This window comes from Strigops habroptila, unplaced genomic scaffold, assembly GCF_004027225.2.
Source record: "Strigops habroptila isolate Jane unplaced genomic scaffold, bStrHab1.2.pri NW_022045595.1_ctg1, whole genome shotgun sequence".
Classification (NCBI taxonomy): domain Eukaryota; kingdom Metazoa; phylum Chordata; class Aves; order Psittaciformes; family Psittacidae; genus Strigops; species Strigops habroptila.
The window spans coordinates 8,273-29,097 of NW_022651076.1; the positions used below are offsets into that span (position 1 = coordinate 8,273).

Sequence of the window (20,825 nt, forward strand, 5' to 3'; positions counted from 1 at the left end):
TCGGTGAACGATTGAATCTGCTCCATGGAGAGAGACGGAAATGGCCACGCCACCCACCTCCCCCTCAAGCCCAGTGCCATAGCCGCCACCATCTTAGGGTGCAGCTGACGCGGTCGATGCCGCATGAGGCCCGGCCGGGGCTGCCGATGGCGGTGCCTGAACGTTTTCGGCCGCTCGAATCCGCCTGGCAGCGCGGGAGGATCACGCTGCCCAGTTGCTCTACACAAGAAGGCGTCTGAGGGTTGTTTTTTTTTTTGAGGCTTTTGGTACAGGTAGCGGCTGCCATCGCCCCGCGATCATTCAGGCGCCGCTTCGGGCAGCTACACGTCGCGCGCATGCCGGACCTGGCGGAAAGCCCCGTCGAAGAGGCGCGGGAGGGCAGCGCGCAGGTGCGGTACTCATGGTAGAGGGGTTTGGTGGTGCGCTCGCTTGGGTAGGATCAGCATCCGCTGTTATCCGTCTCCATCTGCACGGTAAGGATGGTCTCGCCGCGCCTATTTTGGCTGGGGGAGCGGCTGCGGGCCCGAGTGCCGTGGGCCCCTTGGGGCTTGGCCTGTGGCCGGTGGATCCATGGCCGGTTCCAGGAGCCCGCCCGGGGTGTAGGGCGGTGCTGGTTTGTGGGCCCGGCGAGGGCCTCGGTGAGGCTTGGGGCGGTGAGGGCCGGATCCCCTGGCCTGCGGCCAGTGTGGAGCCGCCGTTCCCTCCCGCGTTAGCCCCGGGGCACGGAATCGACTCAGGCGCTCACCCTAAACCGTTGTGGGTAGGTTTGGCTCGTGTTAAATGAAACGGCGACATGAGTGATGCGTAACGGCGTAGGGCACCCCTAGAGGGATTATTCCCTAATTTTGTTTGGTTTCTGGACAACTAAAACCGCAAGAGAAGTCATTAGCTGGACGTTCTGCTCAGGCATGCTGCAGTAAGGAGCTCAGTAGCCTGGTCCTCTTTGGGAGAGCTTTTTGCTTCATAATAAATGCCACATAACTTCAGCTGGGTGGCAGGCACTCTTCCAGTGTGAGGTGATATACTCAAACAAGCAGGGGGGCAGCGGTTCTCTGTGCCTTATGGAAGGCTTTGGCTTTGCAAAGTATATATTTTTGGTCTACTTGTTACAGACTCAGTGGAGCTACGATAAGGTGGCACGAACCCGTTGCCAACATGTTTCTCTACAACCTGACGTTGCAGCGTGCCACTGGCATTAGCTATGCTATCCATGGCAATTTCTCAGGTAAATTTATCCTCCCTTCACGTATCTGGGCTTGAGCTTTTTTGGGTTGTAGTGGAAAAAAGGTGTTTGTGTTTTATTTGGTTTGGTTGCTGAAGCTAGTCTGCTTCAGTGTAGCCTTTTTTTTCTTTTTTAACTGGTATATTGTCATTTGCTCTTGAGCTGTTGTAACTTGTGGAAGGATCAAGAGAAGTTTGGCTCACTTAGCCGTAGATTTAATTTAGTATTTTGTCCCCTTTCCTGGTCTGTTAAAAGATGCTCAAACAATAGCGGCACTGAATGTAGTTAAGTTGCTTTGAATTCCTCCATAGGAATTGTAAAACTTGTTGGTATTTAGTAGTCATGACGTTTTATCATCTTTCTTGTAGTGCTTCTTAAAATTGCATGTTCTGCTGTGTTGTTGCTAACTCTTTGTCATGTTTTGGGTTCTTTAGGAACCAAACAACAAGAAATTGTTGTTTCCCGGGGCAAGATCCTGGAGTTACTGCGCCCTGATCCTAACACAGGGAAGGTTCACACCCTGCTGACTGTGGAAGTGTTTGGAGTTATTTGCTCCCTCATGGCCTTCAGGCTAACAGGTGGCACCAAAGACTATATTGTCGTAGGCAGTGATTCGGGGCGCATTGTTATTCTGGAGTACCAGCCCTCAAAGAACGTGTTTGAGAAGATTCATCAGGAAACCTTTGGCAAGAGTGGATGTCGCAGAATTGTTCCAGGCCAGTACTTGGCTGTAGACCCAAAGGGCCGTGCAGTCATGATCAGTAAGTCAGTCTGTCAGCTTGGTTTCACCTTATCTTTTTTTCCTCCTGTCTTGTGGATACTTCTCCCTTTTGGAGAGGGTTTCTGCCAGGTGTAATTGGAAGTGTTTCTCAGGCAGTTTGTTAAGCTATGAGATGTGTCAGAGAGAATGCAGGTGTTCAGAATAGTTCCTTGATGCTGATGGAATTGCAGAAATGACTTCTAATGCTGGAAAGAGGCCAGCTTGCTTAGCGGTGCCCAGAGCCTCAGAGTGTCATGTCTGGGAGAGAAGTTGGGGTTGCATGCATCATTGCTACTGTGTAGTCAGTCAGTTCCTGTAGCCTGAAATGCTGTTATGAGTTCCTGTCTCTTCTCTGAGATGTATTATGGAGACAGCTAGATGAATTTCTCATTGAGCTTTAGCAGTAGGACACTTACATGATTTTTTTTTTTTTTTTTTTTTTTTGGGGGGGTGTGTGTGGTGGTTTATAAGACTTGTCACAAGGTGTCTTAGTGACTTGGTACATGAACTTCCTCAGTTGCCAAAACCAGCTTTGTGCAATGCTGCTTTCCTACATGCTGAGAGCTTGTAGCGATAGGTACTTTAGTAGTGCCTTTTTATGTCAGGAATATCAACAAATAATGTTTTCTTTCTAACAAGTCTTGTTTTCATGGGTGAGGAGGTAGCACAGTCACAGTTGTGCCATTCATGTTGATAGTTGAGTGGTTGTTATGTTGTGGATACTGTGCATTGTGCAGGAGTGGATTTTCTTAGTTAAAATACTTCTGAGGAGAGGTCTTCTTGCCAAGTGGCTTTAAACGGTGGAACATCTGGCTGCTTTCAATTTGGTTTTCCTTCCCTGCAGTCTGTCATCTCTTGTGTGGTGGAATGAGTGAGTAGACCTGTCTGTAGCCATTGCAGATTGATTGTTAGGCTAGATGTACATAGTTCAAAGGGTCAGGTTTTGCCCTTAAAGAGCTGGAGTTGGCATTTGTGCTTGCAGCCCAAAATACTTAAAATGAGACATTCAAAGTTAATTGGGGCACAGAGAGAAATACTGATGGTGAGCTTCAGCAGAAGTAATGCTGACGTTCTCTTGCAAGGTCGTGTATTGATACTGGACTGCAGGTATGGTCAGATTTGATCAGCAGGTGCTGTGCTTCAGGCACTGTTGTCCTTGCCTTGCAGGTGCTATTGAAAAGCAGAAGCTGGTGTATATCTTGAACAGAGATGCTGCTGCTCGTCTCACCATTTCCTCCCCGCTGGAAGCCCACAAGGCAAATACCTTGGTCTACCACGTGGTGGGAGTTGACGTGGGATTTGAAAACCCAATGTTTGCTTGTCTGGAAATGGATTATGAGGCAAGAAGAACTTGATCTCCCTTTGCTGTCTTTTGAGCTTTGTCATTCCTCTTCTGTTCCTAATCTGTCTGTGGAGGCAGGGAATGTTGGCTGCTTTTGCTGTCTGAGACAATTTGCATTTGTTGCGAGCTTGCTTTTTGTCTTGCCTTCAGTCAGAATGGGCAAGTCTCTTCTCTCTTCGTGATTCTTCTTAAATTCTTGCTGTTCAACTGCAAATGTGCATGTTTTCTTCCTCTGCACCTTTTATGGTGCATCTTCCAGCAAGTCATCTTTTCCTATATAATCATATAATGGTTAGGGTTGGAAAGGACCTTAAGATCATCTAGTTCCAACCCCCCTGCCATGGGCAGGGACACCTTACACTAAACCATGTCATCCAAGGCTCTGTCCAACCTGGCCTTGAACGCTGCCAGGGATGGAGCATTCACCACTTGCTTGGGCAACCTGTGCCAGTGCCTCACCACCTTTTTGGGTTTCATTCTAAAACTGTTTCCCCATGTGTCAGCTTTGCTCCTCCTTTAGTACCTTTCTTGAAAGGTACTTTTCATGTGTTCTGTTTTAGGAAGCAGACAATGATCCAACAGGAGAAGCAGCAGCCAACACACAACAGACACTGACATTTTATGAACTGGACTTGGGTTTGAACCATGTTGTTAGGAAATACAGTGAGCCCTTGGAAGAGCATGGCAACTTCCTCATAACAGGTACTGCCAACTTCACCATGAAGTTATTTTCCCATGGATCTACTTGGTTCCCATTCTCCAGGGAAACAGAATCAATACATCTTGGGAACATCTTGGGAGTTTTGTCAATGGTAGTCTGAACTATTAGTATAAATTAATTGACCTTGGAGTCAGGTAATGAGTGATGGTTCACACATGGAAATGTGCAAGAATTCCTAGATACAGCTGTGGTGTGAAAGTGCTCCCCATCTCTTCTTTCAGATGTATTCTGGATATTCTCTGGATTCTGAAGCTAAGAGATATTAACTAGATTGCATGTAGCTGGGAGCAGATGAGAAAGCATGTATTTTTAGGTAATGTGTGGGTGCTCTTTTACTCTCACACAGGATTCCATCAGTTAATAGTCATTTGAAAGGCAGTAGATGAATCCATGGACTTACAAGGATCTGCTTACAAGGATTGGATACAAAGCCAGCCTAATGCCTTCAGCCTGGGAAACCACTGAACCACTACAGGTTCCTCTCCAAGCACAAGGGAAGCTAAGCTAGTTGAGCATTCTTGTGTGCTTGCCCTGTTGTTGCATCTTCTGTAGGCAGCTGTTGGACATCCGATACTGGGCTGGATCTGACCACTACCACTGTCTTGAGGATATCTTTTGTTATGCTGGCATCTCAATAGAAGCATTTTAAAAAAGTACTCTTAATAATGAAAGATATGTCAGGAAACCATCTGGTGGATATTTTTATTTATTTATTTATTTATTTATTCCCCCCCCCCCCTCCCAGCAAGCATGCCAGTAACCCCAGGGTTGTGTTTAACTGACAAGTTGCTAATGTGGTATTTTGGGTGTGGTGTGGCTTTCTAGACAAGGATAAGCCACTTCTCTGAAGCTGCATCCTTTTTCTCCTTCCTGGTCCCCTAGCTCCATCTGCCCTCTTGTCATGCCAACACAGGCAGCTGTACTCGGTCTTTTGTCTTCCCCTTCAATAAGAGCAGATTTGTTATGTAGGGTGATGGAGGGCACTGGAAGCTATGTTGCTTTAAAGAAAACCAAAAGTATTCTGCAGGCAACAACTCAGATCTGTGGTAAAGGCTTTTCTCATAATATTTCTTCTGTGTGTTTCAGTTCCTGGTGGTTCTGATGGACCTAGCGGGGTGCTGATCTGTTCTGAAAACTATATTACTTACAAAAACTTTGGTGACCAGCCTGATATCAGATGCCCAATTCCCAGGAGACGGGTGAGAATTTTGGGATTCCTACCCCCTTTTTCTTTTTTTTTTTTTTTAAGGTTATCTTTGTCAGTGCTCAGTGAATGCTTGGTATTTGCCTTTTGAGATTAAAGGTGTCAGGGAGGCTTTAAAGTAGAGAAAAGGAGTTAAAAGTGTGTCAGTCTCTCGCCTGTCTTACTGGCTGCATGTTACCCAGGAGGGGAAGATGGAGGTGGGCATAGTCTGAGGTGATGAGCTTGGTTCATGTCTCGTCTCTGAGATTTATGCTGGAGATACTCCAAAGACTGATCAGGCAGTGCTGTCAGTGTACAATGGGATTACTTGAAATGATGAGTTGTGGTTGCTGTGTGTGCACAGGTGAATTTGACAGCTGCTCTGTTGCATCTAAGGCTGCTTCCTCCACCTTTGGCGTTGCAAATTGTTGTGTGCTTTGAACACCTGCCAAGGTTCAGGTGCTCACAAAGGGCTGTGTGTGGATTGCAGCCCTTTCCTCCATGTTTGGCTTTGATATGTGATAATTGTCTGGGGAGGGGAGGGCAAATAGGATAGGAGGGGTGATGTTTTGGCACAGTGTCTTAGAAATGTGTTTCCTTCTGAGGCAGACATGTACCAAGGGTGACTATGGGTGCAATGGAGGAGATGTCCTTTGTGTTTAAAGCCTCCTCACATGCTGTCAGCTCTTAAGGCACCTGTGAAATGGAAGTACTTCAGTTGGTGAAATCACATCTGCACTTGCCAGGTAGTTCCACCAATGATCTCTGCTTTTTTTCTTGACAGAATGACTTGGATGACCCAGAGAGGGGTATGATTTTTGTTTGCTCTGCTACACATAAGACCAAGTCCATGTTCTTCTTCCTGGCCCAGACAGAGCAGGGAGATATCTTCAAAATTACTCTGGAGACTGATGAAGACATGGTAAGCATTGCGTGAAGAGCAACAAAAGCATTTATTGAGAAGAGCCCTTAGTCACTTATTTTGATTCTCTGAAGTGATAAATATTTATTATTGTGGGTTTAGCTGTGTAATGGCACGTGGTTTATGTGATTTGTAATACAGTTACACCTGCAGTTGTAATTGGTGTTCACTCATACAGAGACACAGCACAAGGTTTGCAAAATCCTGTGAGAATTATGCCCAAGTGACTCTGCAGCACATTTTTAGATGTTCTGCAAGTAGTCCTCTCTTCAAAAGATCAAAAGTGTGGTCCATGAACCTGCTGGGGGGGGGATTCCAGAAACTAGTTCTGGGGGACTTAGTTTCTCTTGATCACAGTAGGTGCTCTCTATTTCATCTCTTAATTGAATATTTACATGCTGCAACTGTGTGGTGTTTTTTTTGTGGTGGTTTTTTTTTTTTTTTTTTCTTTTTTTTTGCAAATTGAGGTAGAGCTGGTCTGTGAGTTGAAATCACAGGCTTGCAGTGGCTTGCTGCTGCTTGTCCTAGTATTTTGCAATGAAAAGATCTCTGCTGCAGTGAATCAGTTGGGGTTTTTGAGTAAATGTTGAATGTTAGTTCTTCCTTCATCTAAGCATGTCAGTTTGGTACAAGGGATGGTTGTGTACTATTTTTAAGTGGCTTAAGATCATTCTTGGAAGTTTCACCAAGGGCTGCTGCGACCATATGAAATGTAGAAATTTGTTCAAGACAGTTATTTCTTCACCTGTTGGGGAATGGCTGGTGTTCAGCGAAGCAAATTTCTTCTTTCTATTAGACAAGTTGCTATTTTGCAGCTGGTGGTTTTTTTTTTTTTTTTTGGGGTTTTTTTGTGTGGTTTTTTTTTTTTGTTTGTTTGCGTGTGTGTGTGTTTGCATGTTGGTTTATTTTGTTTTGTTTTGTTTGTGTGTTTGGTGTGGGGTTTTTTGGTTTTTGTTTTTTTTCTCCAAACTGATTCAGTGTTACCAAAGCTGAAAGTCTGAATAAAACAGGCAGCCTGACTTCTGTGTTCAAAATTGGCTGCTGGATTTTGTGATTCATAACTTGTTGCCCCAAACTACTGATGTGTTTAAGCCTGGCCCACTCTCCTGCTTCCTTTCTTTGCAGAGGATAGCTAAGCAGCTTTTTTAATTAAATCACACATGTACAACTCTAGCCCTTTTCTAGTACAGTCACATCTTCCTCTGCTTTCAGGTAACAGAGATTCGGCTGAAGTACTTTGACACTGTTCCTGTTGCTGCTGCCATGTGTGTGCTGAAAACGGGGTTTCTCTTTGTGGCATCTGAATTTGGAAACCAGTGAGTAAACAATTTGATGTCAGCATTTTTCCCCTGAAACAGACTGTTTCCGTTCAGGGCTGCAAACTGGCCCTTGAATTTACTGAGCGTAGAAAGACACCACCTCTGTTTTAATGGGTACATGAATGCTCTGTTCACATGGCTTGAGCAGAGCAGTTGGTTTAGACTATGACCGGGGGGATTTTCTTATTTGAACCCAAATTAGATATTGCAGTGCAGAGAACAAAAGATTACGTTCTGTTGCAGTAGGTTTTGGAAGAATTGGGCACTTGCAGTCCGTATGGGGTCCACTGTATATCCAGATTAATTATATTTTAGTTTGATAGTCTTCATTGAACTTTTGTGTGTTGTGGCCCACTCAGAAGTAGATAGGGTTTGTTATCAGTAACTGTGGTCCTTTCCTTACCAGATGTGTACTTGAGGGCTTTCTCAATTCTCAGTTTGGTGTTCTAGAGTATGCTAAAGGCTCAAAGATTTTGCACACCTTTGAAGATGGTTTAACAGTGTCTGAGTGGGGGATTCACAGGAATGGAGATGTGTACTTGGTTTTGGTTGGGGTTTTGTTTTGGTTTTTTCGGGGGTTTTTTTTTTGGGGTTTTTTTTGGTTTTTTTTTTTCTCTTCCCCCCCCCCCCCCGACTATATCTGCAGTCAGCCACCTGAGGGAGCTCCAGCCAGTTTACTGGAGTGACTGAACTGGGTTGTATAAACAAAGCTCTTGAAGCCATAGTCATTTGAGTTTTATTAAAAACAGGAAGTAAATCAGTCTATATCTTGGGTGGTTTTTTGTTTTGTCGTGTCCCGTTTCCCCCCCCCCCCCCCCCATTCCCTCTGAAATTTAACTTGATTATTGTGATATTTAAGTTCATAAAATGGAATAGGGAATGCAGTTTAAAATAGTGAGGTGAGAGTATTCCAGTAAAAAAGATAACTGCAGAGTTGCAGTCTTAGCCATTGGCCTTGCTTTTGGCCTCAGCTGTTGGTTGCTGCTTTGGCTCTAACATATAAGAATTTTTGCAAGCCTCTGATTCCCTTTAGATATTGTGTCACCGAGACAATCCTTAAGACTAAATTTCAATAGCTGCATAATTTCAGGAAGGATTTCTCTCTGCTGCCTGAATATCTGTCTATACCTTACTTGGAGAAGGCTACACTGAACATTGAATATGTTGTTGCTCTTGTTCTCTGTCTCAAGCTACCTGTACCAGATAGCTCACCTGGGTGATGATGATGAGGAGCCAGAGTTTTCTTCTGCCATGCCTCTAGAGGAAGGAGATACGTTCTTTTTTCAGCCACGACCTCTCAAGAACCTGGTGCTGGTGGATGAGTTAGACAGTTTGTCTCCTATTCTGTGTTGTCAGGTATGTTGTCATCGGCAAGCTCCCATTCACCACTTAAGTCTTTGTCATTTGCAGAGGAGTTGATCATACATGCATGACGTTTTTCTTCAGAGTATTTGTGTGTAAGCAGAGTCACCAAAGCTACATGATCCTAGGTTTCCAGAAATACTGCCCTATAGTAAATGCTGATAGAAAAGCAAGCCTCCTAAATTCTTAGGCAACTGCCTAAGACTAGTACCTAGCCTGGCAGGCTTTTGATTCCTGAGGTGATGAGTATATATCTGGACACAGGGTGTCAGCAGCAGTCCTGTGCTGCACCTCTGCTGGCCATCAGGCCAGTTCTCTGCTTGACTGGTGTTGTGGTTTAAGCCCAGCTGGTAACTCAGAACCATGCAGCTGCTTGCTCACTCCCCCACTTCTTCCTCCCCCCGCTGCCAGAGGGATGGGGAGGACAATTGAAAGAATGTAACTCCCACGGGTTGAGATAAGAGCAGACCAGTAACTAAGGTATAATACAAAACCACTACTGCTACCACCAATAATAATGATAATGATAAGGGGAATAACAAGGGGAGGTAATATAAAACTAAAAGGGGAAAAGGAAAAGAAAAGAATAAACATGAGTGATGCCCAATACAATTGCTCACCACCTGCTGACGGATACCCAGCCTGACCCGAGCAGTGATCTGGCCTTCCGGGTAACTCCCCCCAGTTTCTATACTGGGCATGACATTCTGTGGTATGGAATACCCCTTTGGCTAGTTTGGGTCAGGTGTCCTGTCTCTGCTTCCTCCCAGCTTCTTGTGCCCCTCCTCACTGGCAGAGCATGAGACTGAACAAGTCCTTGATCAGAGTAAGATTACTTAGCAACAACTAAAAACATCGATCTGTTATCAGCGTTGTTCTCAGACTAAAGTCAAAAACACAGCACTGCACCAGCTACTAAGAAGGAGAAAAACAGCTGTTACAGCTGAACCCAGGACAGTATCCACCCCTTATTCCATACCATTCACATCATGCTCAGATCCCATATTTTTCAATATACTGTCGCTTTTTGTCTCATATATATTCATATACACCCACACGCAAAGAGAGATATAATTCCTTAGTCCATGGACCATCCCTATAAAGTTGCTGAATTCATCCAGTCCATGATGTCAGGCTCCATCTCTTGTAATAGTCTTTCAGGGCAGGAGGGACGGTGTGTAGTGTTGGGTTGTTGCCTGCTGATGACACGGCTGAACTCGTCTGGTCACCGTTGACCTCATCTGGTTTCATCAGAGTTCATTCTTTGTTGGGGTGATGATCAGAGGGAAGTCAGGGTCAGTCGATGGTGACCTGAGGACAGTTCTGCTGCTGCTGGCTTTTCCCATGACTTTTCCACTGATGATTATGACAGCATGTACCTTCTTTTCAAAGCCCGGAGTTGTGGAGATGGGCATCTAGCTGATGGGCTATAGAAGTGTTATATAGCAGGCAACAGCATATAATTGAGTTCATTGGCTGTTTTCCCCCAAAATTAAATCCCCTTGAGGTACACATCGGATTTCCCCATCTTCCCGCATTACCCACCAAGTATATCCAGGTCCCTGAGCAAAAGCAACCCCACGAGTGGGTTTGCCTTTACCTGAAGCAGGAATAACCCAGACTGTCTTCCCCAACAAATTCTTTATGTGCACCACAGGAACTTTATCCCCCTCTACAGTACGTGAAAGTTCTGATTGGGCTGGGCCAGCCCTGTTGGCAGATCCCCTGGTGTTGACCAACCAGGTGGCTTTTGGTAAATGTGTATCCCAGTGTTTGAAAGTCCCACCACCCATTGCTCTCAGGGTAGTTTTTAACAGCCCATTGTACCGTTCGGTTTTCCCAGAGGCTGGTGCATGGTAGGGGATGTGATATACCCACTCAATGCCATGCTCTTTGGCCCAAGTGTCTATAAGGTTGTTCCAGAAATGAGTCCTATTGTCTGACTCAATTCTCTCTGGGGTGCCGTGTCGCCACAAGACTTGTTTCTCAAGGCCCAGGATAGTGTTCCGGGCAGTGGCGTGGGACACAGCGTATGTTTCCAGCCAGCCGGTGGTTGCTTCCATCAGGGTAAGTACATGGTGCTTGCCTTGGTGGGTAGAGCATGAGACTGAGAAAGTCCTTGATTGAAGTAAGCATTACTTGGCAACAACTAAAAACATCGGTGTGTTATCAATGTTGTTCCTAGACTAAAGTTGAAAACACAGCACTGCACCAGCTACTAAGAAGGAGAAAAACAACTGTTACAGCTGAACCCAGGACAGCAGGGAGTTCGGTTAAATCTGACATTATTTCAGGGCAGCAGATGGTACACCCTATGGCATCTTCACTTTTTTCAGTGTTTGAAAAAAAACCTTCTTAAAGCAGTAGTGTGGCATATATAGTTTAAGTTTCTCTTCCTGTGCTTATTGTTTGACACTGTTTCTCCACGCAGATAGCAGATTTGGCCAATGAAGACACACCACAGTTGTATGTGGCTTGTGGTCGGGGTCCCCGGTCATCTCTTAGAGTTCTAAGACATGGACTTGAGGTAAGACTTCAGCACTTCAGAAGAACGGCTTGAGAGGTGAGAACATTAAGAAAATGCTTGAAATAAGGGTGCTGAAATGAAGGAATTATCCTTTTGCCATGGTCTGGAGAGCAACTTTCTTGCTTCTTGGAAGTAGAAGGGTTGTACTATTTACTCTTAAAGTCTTGGAGGATTTTTGTTCAGTTGACTCCAACCATTTGCATTTTGTCTCTTCTAATATTTGAGTGTATTGAGTCAGAACATTCTGGTGTCTCTGCCAGCTGCTGCTGCTTCTCTCTTTGCTGGGGGTGGGTGACCTTGTTTTAAAGCTCTGATGTTGCTGTATCAGTGCTGAATGTATTCTACCCAGTAGCACATCTGGCATGGGGAGAGAACTTCAGAATTAGGAATTATTAGCTTTCCTACCACATTGTGGGAAAGCTTAAAAGCTGCTGGTGGTTTGGTGACTTACTGTAGTTAAGTCTAAACATCTGTTTGCTGAAGAATCTTCTTCCTGTTTACTCCTAGGTATCCGAAATGGCCGTCTCAGAGCTGCCTGGTAACCCCAATGCTGTGTGGACAGTGAGGAGACATGTTGAAGGTATGCAGTATTTTCCTAAAGCACAAGGAGGTGATAATGTTTTTTGGTGTGTTTTGTTGTTGTTCTGTCCAAGGAGATAGGAAAGGTGCTGCATGGTGGTTGTGTGCCATCCCCAAAAGTTGGGTTTTGAATCAGCAACCACCTCTTTGTACTTAGAAGCCATACTCTGGTCCCCTAGAATTGTCATGCTTCCCTCTGACAAAGTAGTACCTGCCTGCAGCTGCATCCATCACCCAATCTGCTGTGTCAGCTGTACGTTTGCAGCCTGAAGCTGCTGACCTCCTCATCCTTTCCTGCTTCCCATAAATTCTTGCTCTGACATCAGCAGGCAATGATAATGCTTTTTATTGGAGCATGCTCTCTATTATATGCATGTTGACAACTACAGTAATCAGTTCTTTGTGAGAGAATGGGATACAAATTACGGAACAAAGAAGATAAATCAGCAACAGTGTCTGTATTTTATTACTTCCCTGTATGCATATCTGCAAAGAAAACAGTCTATTTGGGCTAGGACATGCTCCCTATTCAAAAACCCAGCAGTGTATAGAATGCTGCTGATTCCAGGAAAGTCAAGATTTGAAATTGGCAGAATATACTGGATTGCGGGTTTGGGTTTGGTTGGGGTTTTTTTCCTGATTTGAAATAATGGGTTTGCCTTACTAAAGTACAAGAGGAAATACAATCGCTTGTCCTGCCTTTCTCTCGAGAGTGAGAACAGAGTTCCTCAGAAACACACAAAACCCCTGAAATGAGTCTATTCTGGGTGCTGACAGTCTTGGTGATTATTTTCTGGACAGTGCTTTGTATAAATATCACAAATATTTACTGTTTATGCACTGGATAGAGAAACGCCAGGTTGTTGCAGTGGAGCTGGTAGCCTGCTGTGGTGACATGGTATCTTGTTTTTAAGCAATCGCAGAGTAGTGTGTCTTCCAGGGAAGCCAGTAACCCTGTGGGAATTTCAAACATTGCTGTGGGATTTACCTTGCCATCATTTCCTGTGCTCATGTGGAGCTGCTCGAGCAAGTCCAGAGGAGGGCTAGAAAGATGCTCCTATGGAGACAGGCTGAGAGCACTAGGCTTGTTCAGCCTGGAGAAGGCCCTGGGGAGACCTTAGAGCAGCTTCCAGTGCCTAAAGGGGCTACAAGAAAGCTGGAGAGGGACTTTTGATAAGGGCCTGTAGGGACAGGACAAGGGGGAATGGCTTTAAACTGAGAGAGGGGAGATTGAGATGAGATCTCAGGAAGCTCTTCCCTGTGAGGGTGGTGAGGCGCTGGCACAGGGTGCCCAGAGAAGCTGTGGCTGCCCCATCCCTGGCAGTGTTCAAGGCCAGGTTGGACACAGGGGCTTGGAGCAACCTGCTCTAGTGGAAGGTGTCCCTGCCCGTGGCAGGGGGTTGGAACTGGATGAGCTTTAAGGTCCCTTCCAACCCAAACCGTTCTAGGATTCTGAGACTCATGTACTGCCTAAGCAGCATGGAAGGAACTTTGAGCACAAAGTGCCTTCATATTCCTCAGAAATAAAAGGGTCAGAGGGAAAGTTCATGTTAAAAGTAATGTGCTTTTCTTAAAAGAGGCATTCCAGTTTGTTAGAGACAAACCTTTGCTCCTGCTTTCTGGAGAAGGAGTTGGTAACATTTGCTCCCTCTGAGAGATGGAGGCTTCTGACATCACCTTGCAGTTTGAAAACCTTTCCTCTTGAGGTTCCAGAGGATGACTTTGACTTTTCAGGAGATGGAGCACCATTGTTAACCTACATAAAACAGACCAGTCTCACTGTCTCCTCTTTTTTCCTCCTTGCAAATTCTCCAGGCCGCAGCATGGAGATGATCTTCATGATTTCAGAAGGCTGGAAGCTGTAGCTGTTATGAACCATGCTACTTTTTGAATACAGTTTAAAGTTACATGACACCGATTGCCAAGTTACATCTCTTTGAATTCAGGAATGATTTGACTGGGTTTTAATCAGAAAGCCTGCAGAACCTTTTCAAACATGTACCTAATCTTGAAGCTGCCCAGGTGCTGGTTTTTGAGTGTTCAGTTTGCAGTGCCAGGTTGCCTGACTCTGCCTTGCTGCCACAGTGTCTGCTGCAAGGCCTCTGTGGGGTTTTTTTGTTGTGGTGTCTTTTTTCCTCTTCCACAGGTGGCTGGTGGTGGAGGTGCTGATCACCACACGTGTGTACTCACTGCTAGGGGCTACTGTACTGCCCCACAGGTTAACCACAGAGAATCCCAAAATTGTGGGGCTACTTTTACGCTAAGCTTTTCAGTAAATGACTTCTAGAAGCTGTTGTGTAGTTGGAGATTGTTGCCTTTGTAGTTCAGTAGCTGAGGAGTAGAAAGCAACTCCCATCTTCCAGTCTTTGGGAGAACAAGATAATTGGCTGTGTCTCTGCAGAATGGCCAGTCCTTGTAAAATCAGAGGTGTGCTTTTCAGGGGTGTTTTCAGCTCCCGTCTAGACTGAGGGTTGGCTCCAAGCTGTTTTGTACAGACCTCCAAGAGAAAATGATCACATATGCTTGAAGCACCTATAGGTATTCCTGGCATGGGAATACTCTGTGGTTATGGGATGCATCTGCCCATCAGACAGAAGCAGACGGGTTTTGGATCAAACCTTCTTGCAGTTGAATATCGAGGTCTGGGAAGCTAGATGCCTGGGTGCTTTGCTGTGGAGATAGGTGCAAGCTGAGACCTGACCACCTGCATTCCCTACCTGGTGCTCTTGCCTGAAAACCAATGTGCAGTGACTCCCAGGTGCAGAGTCTCCACGCAGTAGTCAACAGAAGCCCAGGAAAATGTACTGTCATCCCATCGGTATCTTTTAAGTGAGAATAATCCTGAACTTTGTCACTGCTCATCTGTTTGTTCACTGAACAAATCTGAACTAGTGGTGTCTGCATTTGTATCGGTTCAAATTCAGATGCTGCAGAGCATGAAAAACTCTATTGGGCATGGGCTGGTGTATAGGAATGGAATTCTTATGGACTAACTCAACTTGAATCCATGACAATTAACAAAAAAAAGTAGGATAGAGTTGGTGGACTGAAATGTGATATTTTCATAACTGATCGTGACATGTGCCTGAAGCTGCAGAAAACTTGTAATGAATGCATAGAAAAATGAGTCCAGCTGTGCCTCTCCAGAGTCATTAAAATGTCTCTGTTACTCGCTGAAAGGAGCTAACTGGAGCAATTAGAACAGTAATAAGCATCTCTGAAGTCTTGCATCTGCATACAAAATAATGTCTGTCTGTTCAGAGCTCTGGGGAGCCTGTTGTTATGCTTGGGATTGTGCAGAGCTAAGTAGCTATCTTTTCATGTTAAAATCTATAGATCTTTTTCTAACTGAGAATACTTCTTAGTGTGTCGCAGGGATTTAGTCCTCTTAATCTCAAGTAGGCTGCTATATTTTCTAAACTAAAATTGCATTGTTTGAATCTAGATGAATGAGTCTTATTCACTGACTTAATTCTGGTTAATCAAACCCTTTATTTCAAAAGCTCCAGCCAAGAGGCATTAAGCAACACTACTGGACTTCAAGCAAAAATGCACTTGTCACTGTTATTGACACAGACTTGAAGGCATGCTCTGATATAACCATAAAAAGTATCAAGAGGTAGGAATGAGTTTTCATTTAGAATAAGACTAAGGGAATCTGTTTTGCTTTCAAATGGAAGTTCTTTGTCCTGCTCCAAATCACATGGTTAAGCCTCCACCTGGGTCATGGTGGTTTATCATGAGAATGACAGCCCCTGGGGGGAAAGACAGAAGCTCTCAAGAAGTTTGGAAAGCAGCGATGGTTTTTGAAATCGAATTTTTAGAACATCCTATCTACAGGATATTTATGAATTAAATGCTTAGCCTGTGAACTGCTAGAACCTTTGTTTAAAGCAATCAAGGAATTCTTGTAGACTTCTGGTGTTGAAAAAATCATGCAGGTTTGTAGGAGCAGCTGCTATTTAGTGTAGAAAATAACTAGTGTGTAACAGTGCACGTCTTGCTGAACTCTTGCCATTGGCTGTTAATGTTAGAGAAATTCTCCTGTTAAGCTGAGTGTTTAAGTAGTTACTGACTGGTTTCTATGTGCAGGTTCAGTTCTTGTGTTCTCATTTCCACAAGTGGGACCTGCTCCTATTTGTGAGCTTCAGGAGCATGTTGGAGGTTTATGCCACAGACTGCTGTTAGAATTGCTTTAATGGTACAAAGCTCTTCAGTTTGATCAGAGCTGTGGTCTGTATACCAGATGTTTGAAAGAAGAATGATGTGGGGTTTGTTTTTTTTCACTTGCATATTTTCAACTGTATGTAAGACCTTTCTGTTTGTGATGCAGCAGGTTTGGCAGCGTCTCCCTCTAAACAGGGTGGATAAGAAAAGGATCAGTTCCTGGAGCATTTGTTTCAGTTGACCCAGTTCTGCTTCTTTAAGCTAGTGTATGGTGTTTGCTGGCATCCTATATTCAACCTAGTGAGAGTTTTCTATTTTCTTTCTCTACTTAGAGAGTCATTAGCCCTTCTCCATGTCTCCTACATTTACAAATTATGGAGAAACTCTCCTCGAGCAAAAACTGTGACAGCTCTCTTATACCCTCACCTCTGCTAATTGTCTTGTGCTGTGGTGCATAAGTCTGAGCTTTGGGTTGAATTGGGTTAAAATGGGGAATTTTTTCTTTTTAAGAAATAGCACTTGCATGCCAACAGCAGCAGAAGTGGAGTTGCTTCTCTGAGGCAGTCTTCTCCACTGAGGCTCCTGTCTCCATTTCCCAACAGACTTCATTGTTTCTGTTGCTTTTGATATTCTGTTTTAATGCCTCTCCTCTACCCCTCTTTAATGCCTATCACCTTCTGCAGAATCAAAATGGACAGCAGTAAACCAGGGCATTCCCTTTACCCAGTCCTACTACCCTTGTTTCCCACAAAGTTTCCCTATTTCCAAATGTGCTCTTACAACTATTTTAATTAGCATAGCTCTTCCACATGCAAGCTCCTGGACTCTCTCAAGCTGTCCCTCTTGGGAGAAGCCAGTACTGGAGATAGTAGTTGTAATACTGTCACTTGTTCCAGTAGAAGTAAAGGTCAGTGTCTGCTCTATCTTAAAAACATAATTGTTTCTCATCCCAGGAGACTACAGGTGGCTGTGTGATGAACATAAGCTAGCTGAGCTTCTGGATGAGGGTAGAGCAGGCTAACCCTGAGCTCCTCTGCTGCACTGCACCTGACTCATTCTCTGCAGCCTTTTATTATGTGGATACTGGATAGATATGAGGTCCTGTAACCTCCTGTTTGCAGCATCCATGGTGTGGTTTCTGCAGATGAGTTCCATGTGTTCACATTATTGGGGTATTTCATTTGACTTTGTTGGGTGTTAAATTTGGATTCAGCTCCTGGTGGGGTGAATGTCTTAAAGGCTTCTAGACCTTGTGCTGTCTTTGAAAAAAGTAGGCTGGAGTCTTGCTTGCCAGAATCCAGAGTATGTTGAATTGACTCTGTATCTAGATCATCATTTGATCCCTGGTTCAGTCTTGCATTGTTTGGATTCTAGCAGTGGCTGGCTTTCAGACAGTGTGTCCTAGAATGAACTTGCACAATACTGCCAGCAGATGTAATTACCACAGGAATTCGGAGTAACTGCTGGACATCTGTCAGGCTGCTAATTTTGTTGGGAAGCCTTGCATTTATTTAATCGGCACCCTTTTTTCCCTGTCTCCCTTGACCAGATGAATTTGATGCCTATATCATTGTGTCCTTTGTAAATGCCACACTGGTGCTGTCTATCGGAGAGACTGTAGAAGAAGTGACTGACTCGGGATTCCTGGGTACTACACCCACCTTGTCCTGCTCTCTTCTTGGTGATGATGCTTTGGTACAGGTAATGGAAAGCTGCTTCTGACGTGTCTGCTTATGTCTGCCACTCTCTGCTTGATGCACGGCTGTGGCTTCTACAGTAGTGCAACATGTCATGTCTAAAGGTGTGGATTGGCAAAGAATGACACTTGATTTGTTTCCTTTCCCTTTTTACATCCTGCTAAGTGAAACTGGACCAGATGAAGATGGTCCTAATCTCCTTTGTTGTGTGCCCAGTAGTTCCTTGCTGTAGCTCAAAGATGCAATGCTTCTAGCTGGCAAGTGGCTTCGTGCTAGTTAAGCCTATTGCATAGCTAGTAGATCACCACTGCCAGGAGCGGTGCTTGCCTTTGGCTTTTCTGTGTCAGAACCACCAATGAGATGGGAGTTGTGAAGGGTGGTAAATACAGAATTGCTGTGAGCTTTTTTTTTTCTTTCAGGTTTATCCAGACGGGATCCGGCACATCCGAGCAGATAAGAGAGTAAATGAATGGAAGACACCAGGGAAGAAAACCATTGTAAAATGTGCTGTGAACCAGAGACAAGTTGTGATAGCACTGACTGGAGGAGAACTGGTTTACTTCGAGATGGACCCGGTATGTGTGTTACTGTGGTGAATGAGTTTGGAAGAGCAAGGTGGAGTACAGGACATGCCAGAGACTGATCCTTGATCAGACCTGCAGACAAGGATTCGGTAGTGAAGCATCCTTCTTGAATGGGTAGATAAAAGTCCTGCAGAGCTGGACTGTGTCTATCTGAGATAACTTAATGGCTAATTAAAGTCTCTGAAGTTCATAAGCGAGGCTGGAAATTGTGTACTTATCCTATTGTTGTTCTGGCTCTTCCAACTGTAGCTGAAATAATGCTGTAAATAAATGGTTTTTAAAAAAATACAGAAAATCTGAAGCACTGTCTTAAAGCAGGGGGGGAAGGTGTGGAGAGACATTTTGGTGCTGGTTTGCCCCATTGGGTAGTCAATAAGTCTCTTTTGTGTCTTTCTTTCTCAGTCAGGACAGTTGAATGAGTACACAGAGAGAAAGGAGATGTCCGCCGATGTCGTTTGTATGAGCCTGGCCAATGTTCCTCCTGGGGAGCAGCGCTCCCGGTTCCTTGCTGTTGGGCTGGTGGACAACACTGTCAGAATTATTTCCCTTGACCCTTCGGTGAGTAGCTGTGCTGTTGCTGCCTCTTCCATTGGCTTGAAATGTTGAGAAGGGGTATTCCAGAGGTGGGCTACATCCATCTGAGCTGTCTCTTCATATTCAGGTGGATGACCAGGAATGAATAGTTTATGTGGCTTTTCTGTGGGAGGAAGCATGGCTCCTCATCTGTCCTGGGATCAGCAGTAGCAGTCATTTTTCTCCTTCTTAGTAGCCTGTGCAGTGCCGTGTTTTTTAACTTTGAGCCTGGGAACAACGCTGATAACACTGATGTTTTTAGTTGTTGCTAAGTAATTTTTATTCCGAGCAAGGACTTTCTCAGTCTCATGCTTTGCCAGGGAGGAGGGGAAGCCGGGAGGAAGCAGAGACAGGACACCTGACCCAAACTAGCCAAAGGGATATTCCATACCACAGCACGTCATGCCCAGTATATAAACCGGGGGGAGTTACCCGGAAGGCCCAGATCACTGCTCGGGTCGGGCTGGGTATCAGTCAGCAGGTGGTGAGCAATTGTATCCTCTCCCCTTGTTATTCCCCTTATCATTATTGGTGGTAGCAGTAGTGGTTTTGTATTATACCTTAGTTGCGGGACTGCTCTTATCTCAACCCGTGGGAGTTAGATTCTTCCGATTCTCCTCCCCATCCCTCCGGGAGTGGGGGGAGGAAGAAGGGGGGGAGTCAGCGAGCGGCTGTGTGGTTCTGAGTTACCGGCTGGGCTCAAACCACAACATCATCCTAACCTGTAACAATTCCCTTGTTTTATCTAACCTCACCCATGCCTGGAGGCTCATCTGATGAGAAATTAAAGCATTTTCTTCATTGTTTTGTTTTCTGTTTTGGTTTTGTGTGTTTGGGGTTTTTTGTTTTCCTTTTCTCTCTGTTTATACCTGTATTAAAAGCAGACTCATTCTACAAGCAGGGTCAGCACCAAATCACCGTTATCATTCCTCTACCTGCAACAGAGGAGTGAGTGTTCAGAGGATGGCTCATAAACTTAAACTGTGCTTAGGTCTCCCCATGCTAAACGGCTGCAAACTGCTAGAACGGTGGAAGCTTCTAGTTTATCTTTTCCAAACCCCAGGGCTGCTACGACTGTTGCTTGCCAAAATCCACAGAGCCATCGTCTATTTGGACTTTTTCCTTTTTTCTGTGCTGAATACTTCTTTTTGGAGATTTAAAAGGCATCTTGAAATTTCTTAAATGGAGCTTGAATCCCCTATTGCCATGCCAAGCCTTGCTGACTGCTGTGTTGCCTCTTTTCTGTCTCCCACAGGATTGCTTACAGCCGCTGAGTATGCAGGCCCTCCCTGCACAGCCTGAGTCACTTTGCATCGTGGAGATGGGTGGCACGGAGAAGCAGGATGAGCTGGGGGAGAGGGGATCCATTGGCTTTCTGTACCTGAACATTGGACTGCAGGTGAGAGGCACTTGCCTGGTTCTGACAGGCATGTCTCGATGAGCTTTTGCTTTAAAGATGGATTGTGAAAGTAGCCTTGTCATCATGCAGCACAACATAAAGCCTGGCTGTTTCCTCTTCGTTACAACAGGCGTAACAACTGAGATTGGGGAATTCACTGTGTGACTAGAGGTGCAAGTTTCCCCATTCATACTGTCGTGGTTTAAGCCCAGCCGGTAACTCAGAACCACGCAGCCGCTCGCTCACTCCCCCACTTCTTCCTCCCCCCCAGGCAGGATGGGGAGGAGAATTGAAAGAATGTAAACCCCCCGGGTTGAGGTAAGAACAGTCCAGTAACTAAAGTATAGTACAAAACTACTACCCAGCCCGACCCGAGCAGTGATCTGGGCCTTCCGGGTAACTCCCCCCGGTTTATATACTGGGCATGACGTGCTGTGGTATGGAATACCCCTTTGGCTAGTTTGGGTC

General features: G+C 45.0%; 1 protein-coding gene across 2 annotated transcripts in view; it reads left to right on the forward strand.

Annotated features, from left to right (window-relative positions):
• Nucleotides 1–412: 412 nt before the first annotated feature.
• The window catches only part of LOC115602973 (splicing factor 3B subunit 3), a 34,937-nt gene continuing 14,524 nt past the window's right edge, over nt 413–20,825 (forward strand). The window contains exons 1-15 of one of the 2 annotated variants that reach the window (XM_030474451.1): nt 413–760; nt 1,113–1,225; nt 1,657–1,983; nt 3,150–3,322; nt 3,885–4,026; nt 5,132–5,244; nt 6,013–6,150; nt 7,363–7,466; nt 8,660–8,825; nt 11,263–11,358; nt 11,866–11,938; nt 17,654–17,805; nt 18,221–18,376; nt 18,788–18,943; nt 20,214–20,357. In XM_030474451.1, the coding sequence (XP_030330311.1) occupies nt 1,156–1,225; nt 1,657–1,983; nt 3,150–3,322; nt 3,885–4,026; nt 5,132–5,244; nt 6,013–6,150; nt 7,363–7,466; nt 8,660–8,825; nt 11,263–11,358; nt 11,866–11,938; nt 17,654–17,805; nt 18,221–18,376; nt 18,788–18,943; nt 20,214–20,357 (2,010 nt within the window). In that variant the 5' untranslated portion in view covers nt 413–760; nt 1,113–1,155. The remainder of the gene's footprint in view (nt 761–1,112; nt 1,226–1,656; nt 1,984–3,149; nt 3,323–3,884; nt 4,027–5,131; nt 5,245–6,012; nt 6,151–7,362; nt 7,467–8,659; nt 8,826–11,262; nt 11,359–11,865; nt 11,939–17,653; nt 17,806–18,220; nt 18,377–18,787; nt 18,944–20,213; nt 20,358–20,825) is intronic. The other variant, XM_030474452.1, reaches the window with a different exon arrangement.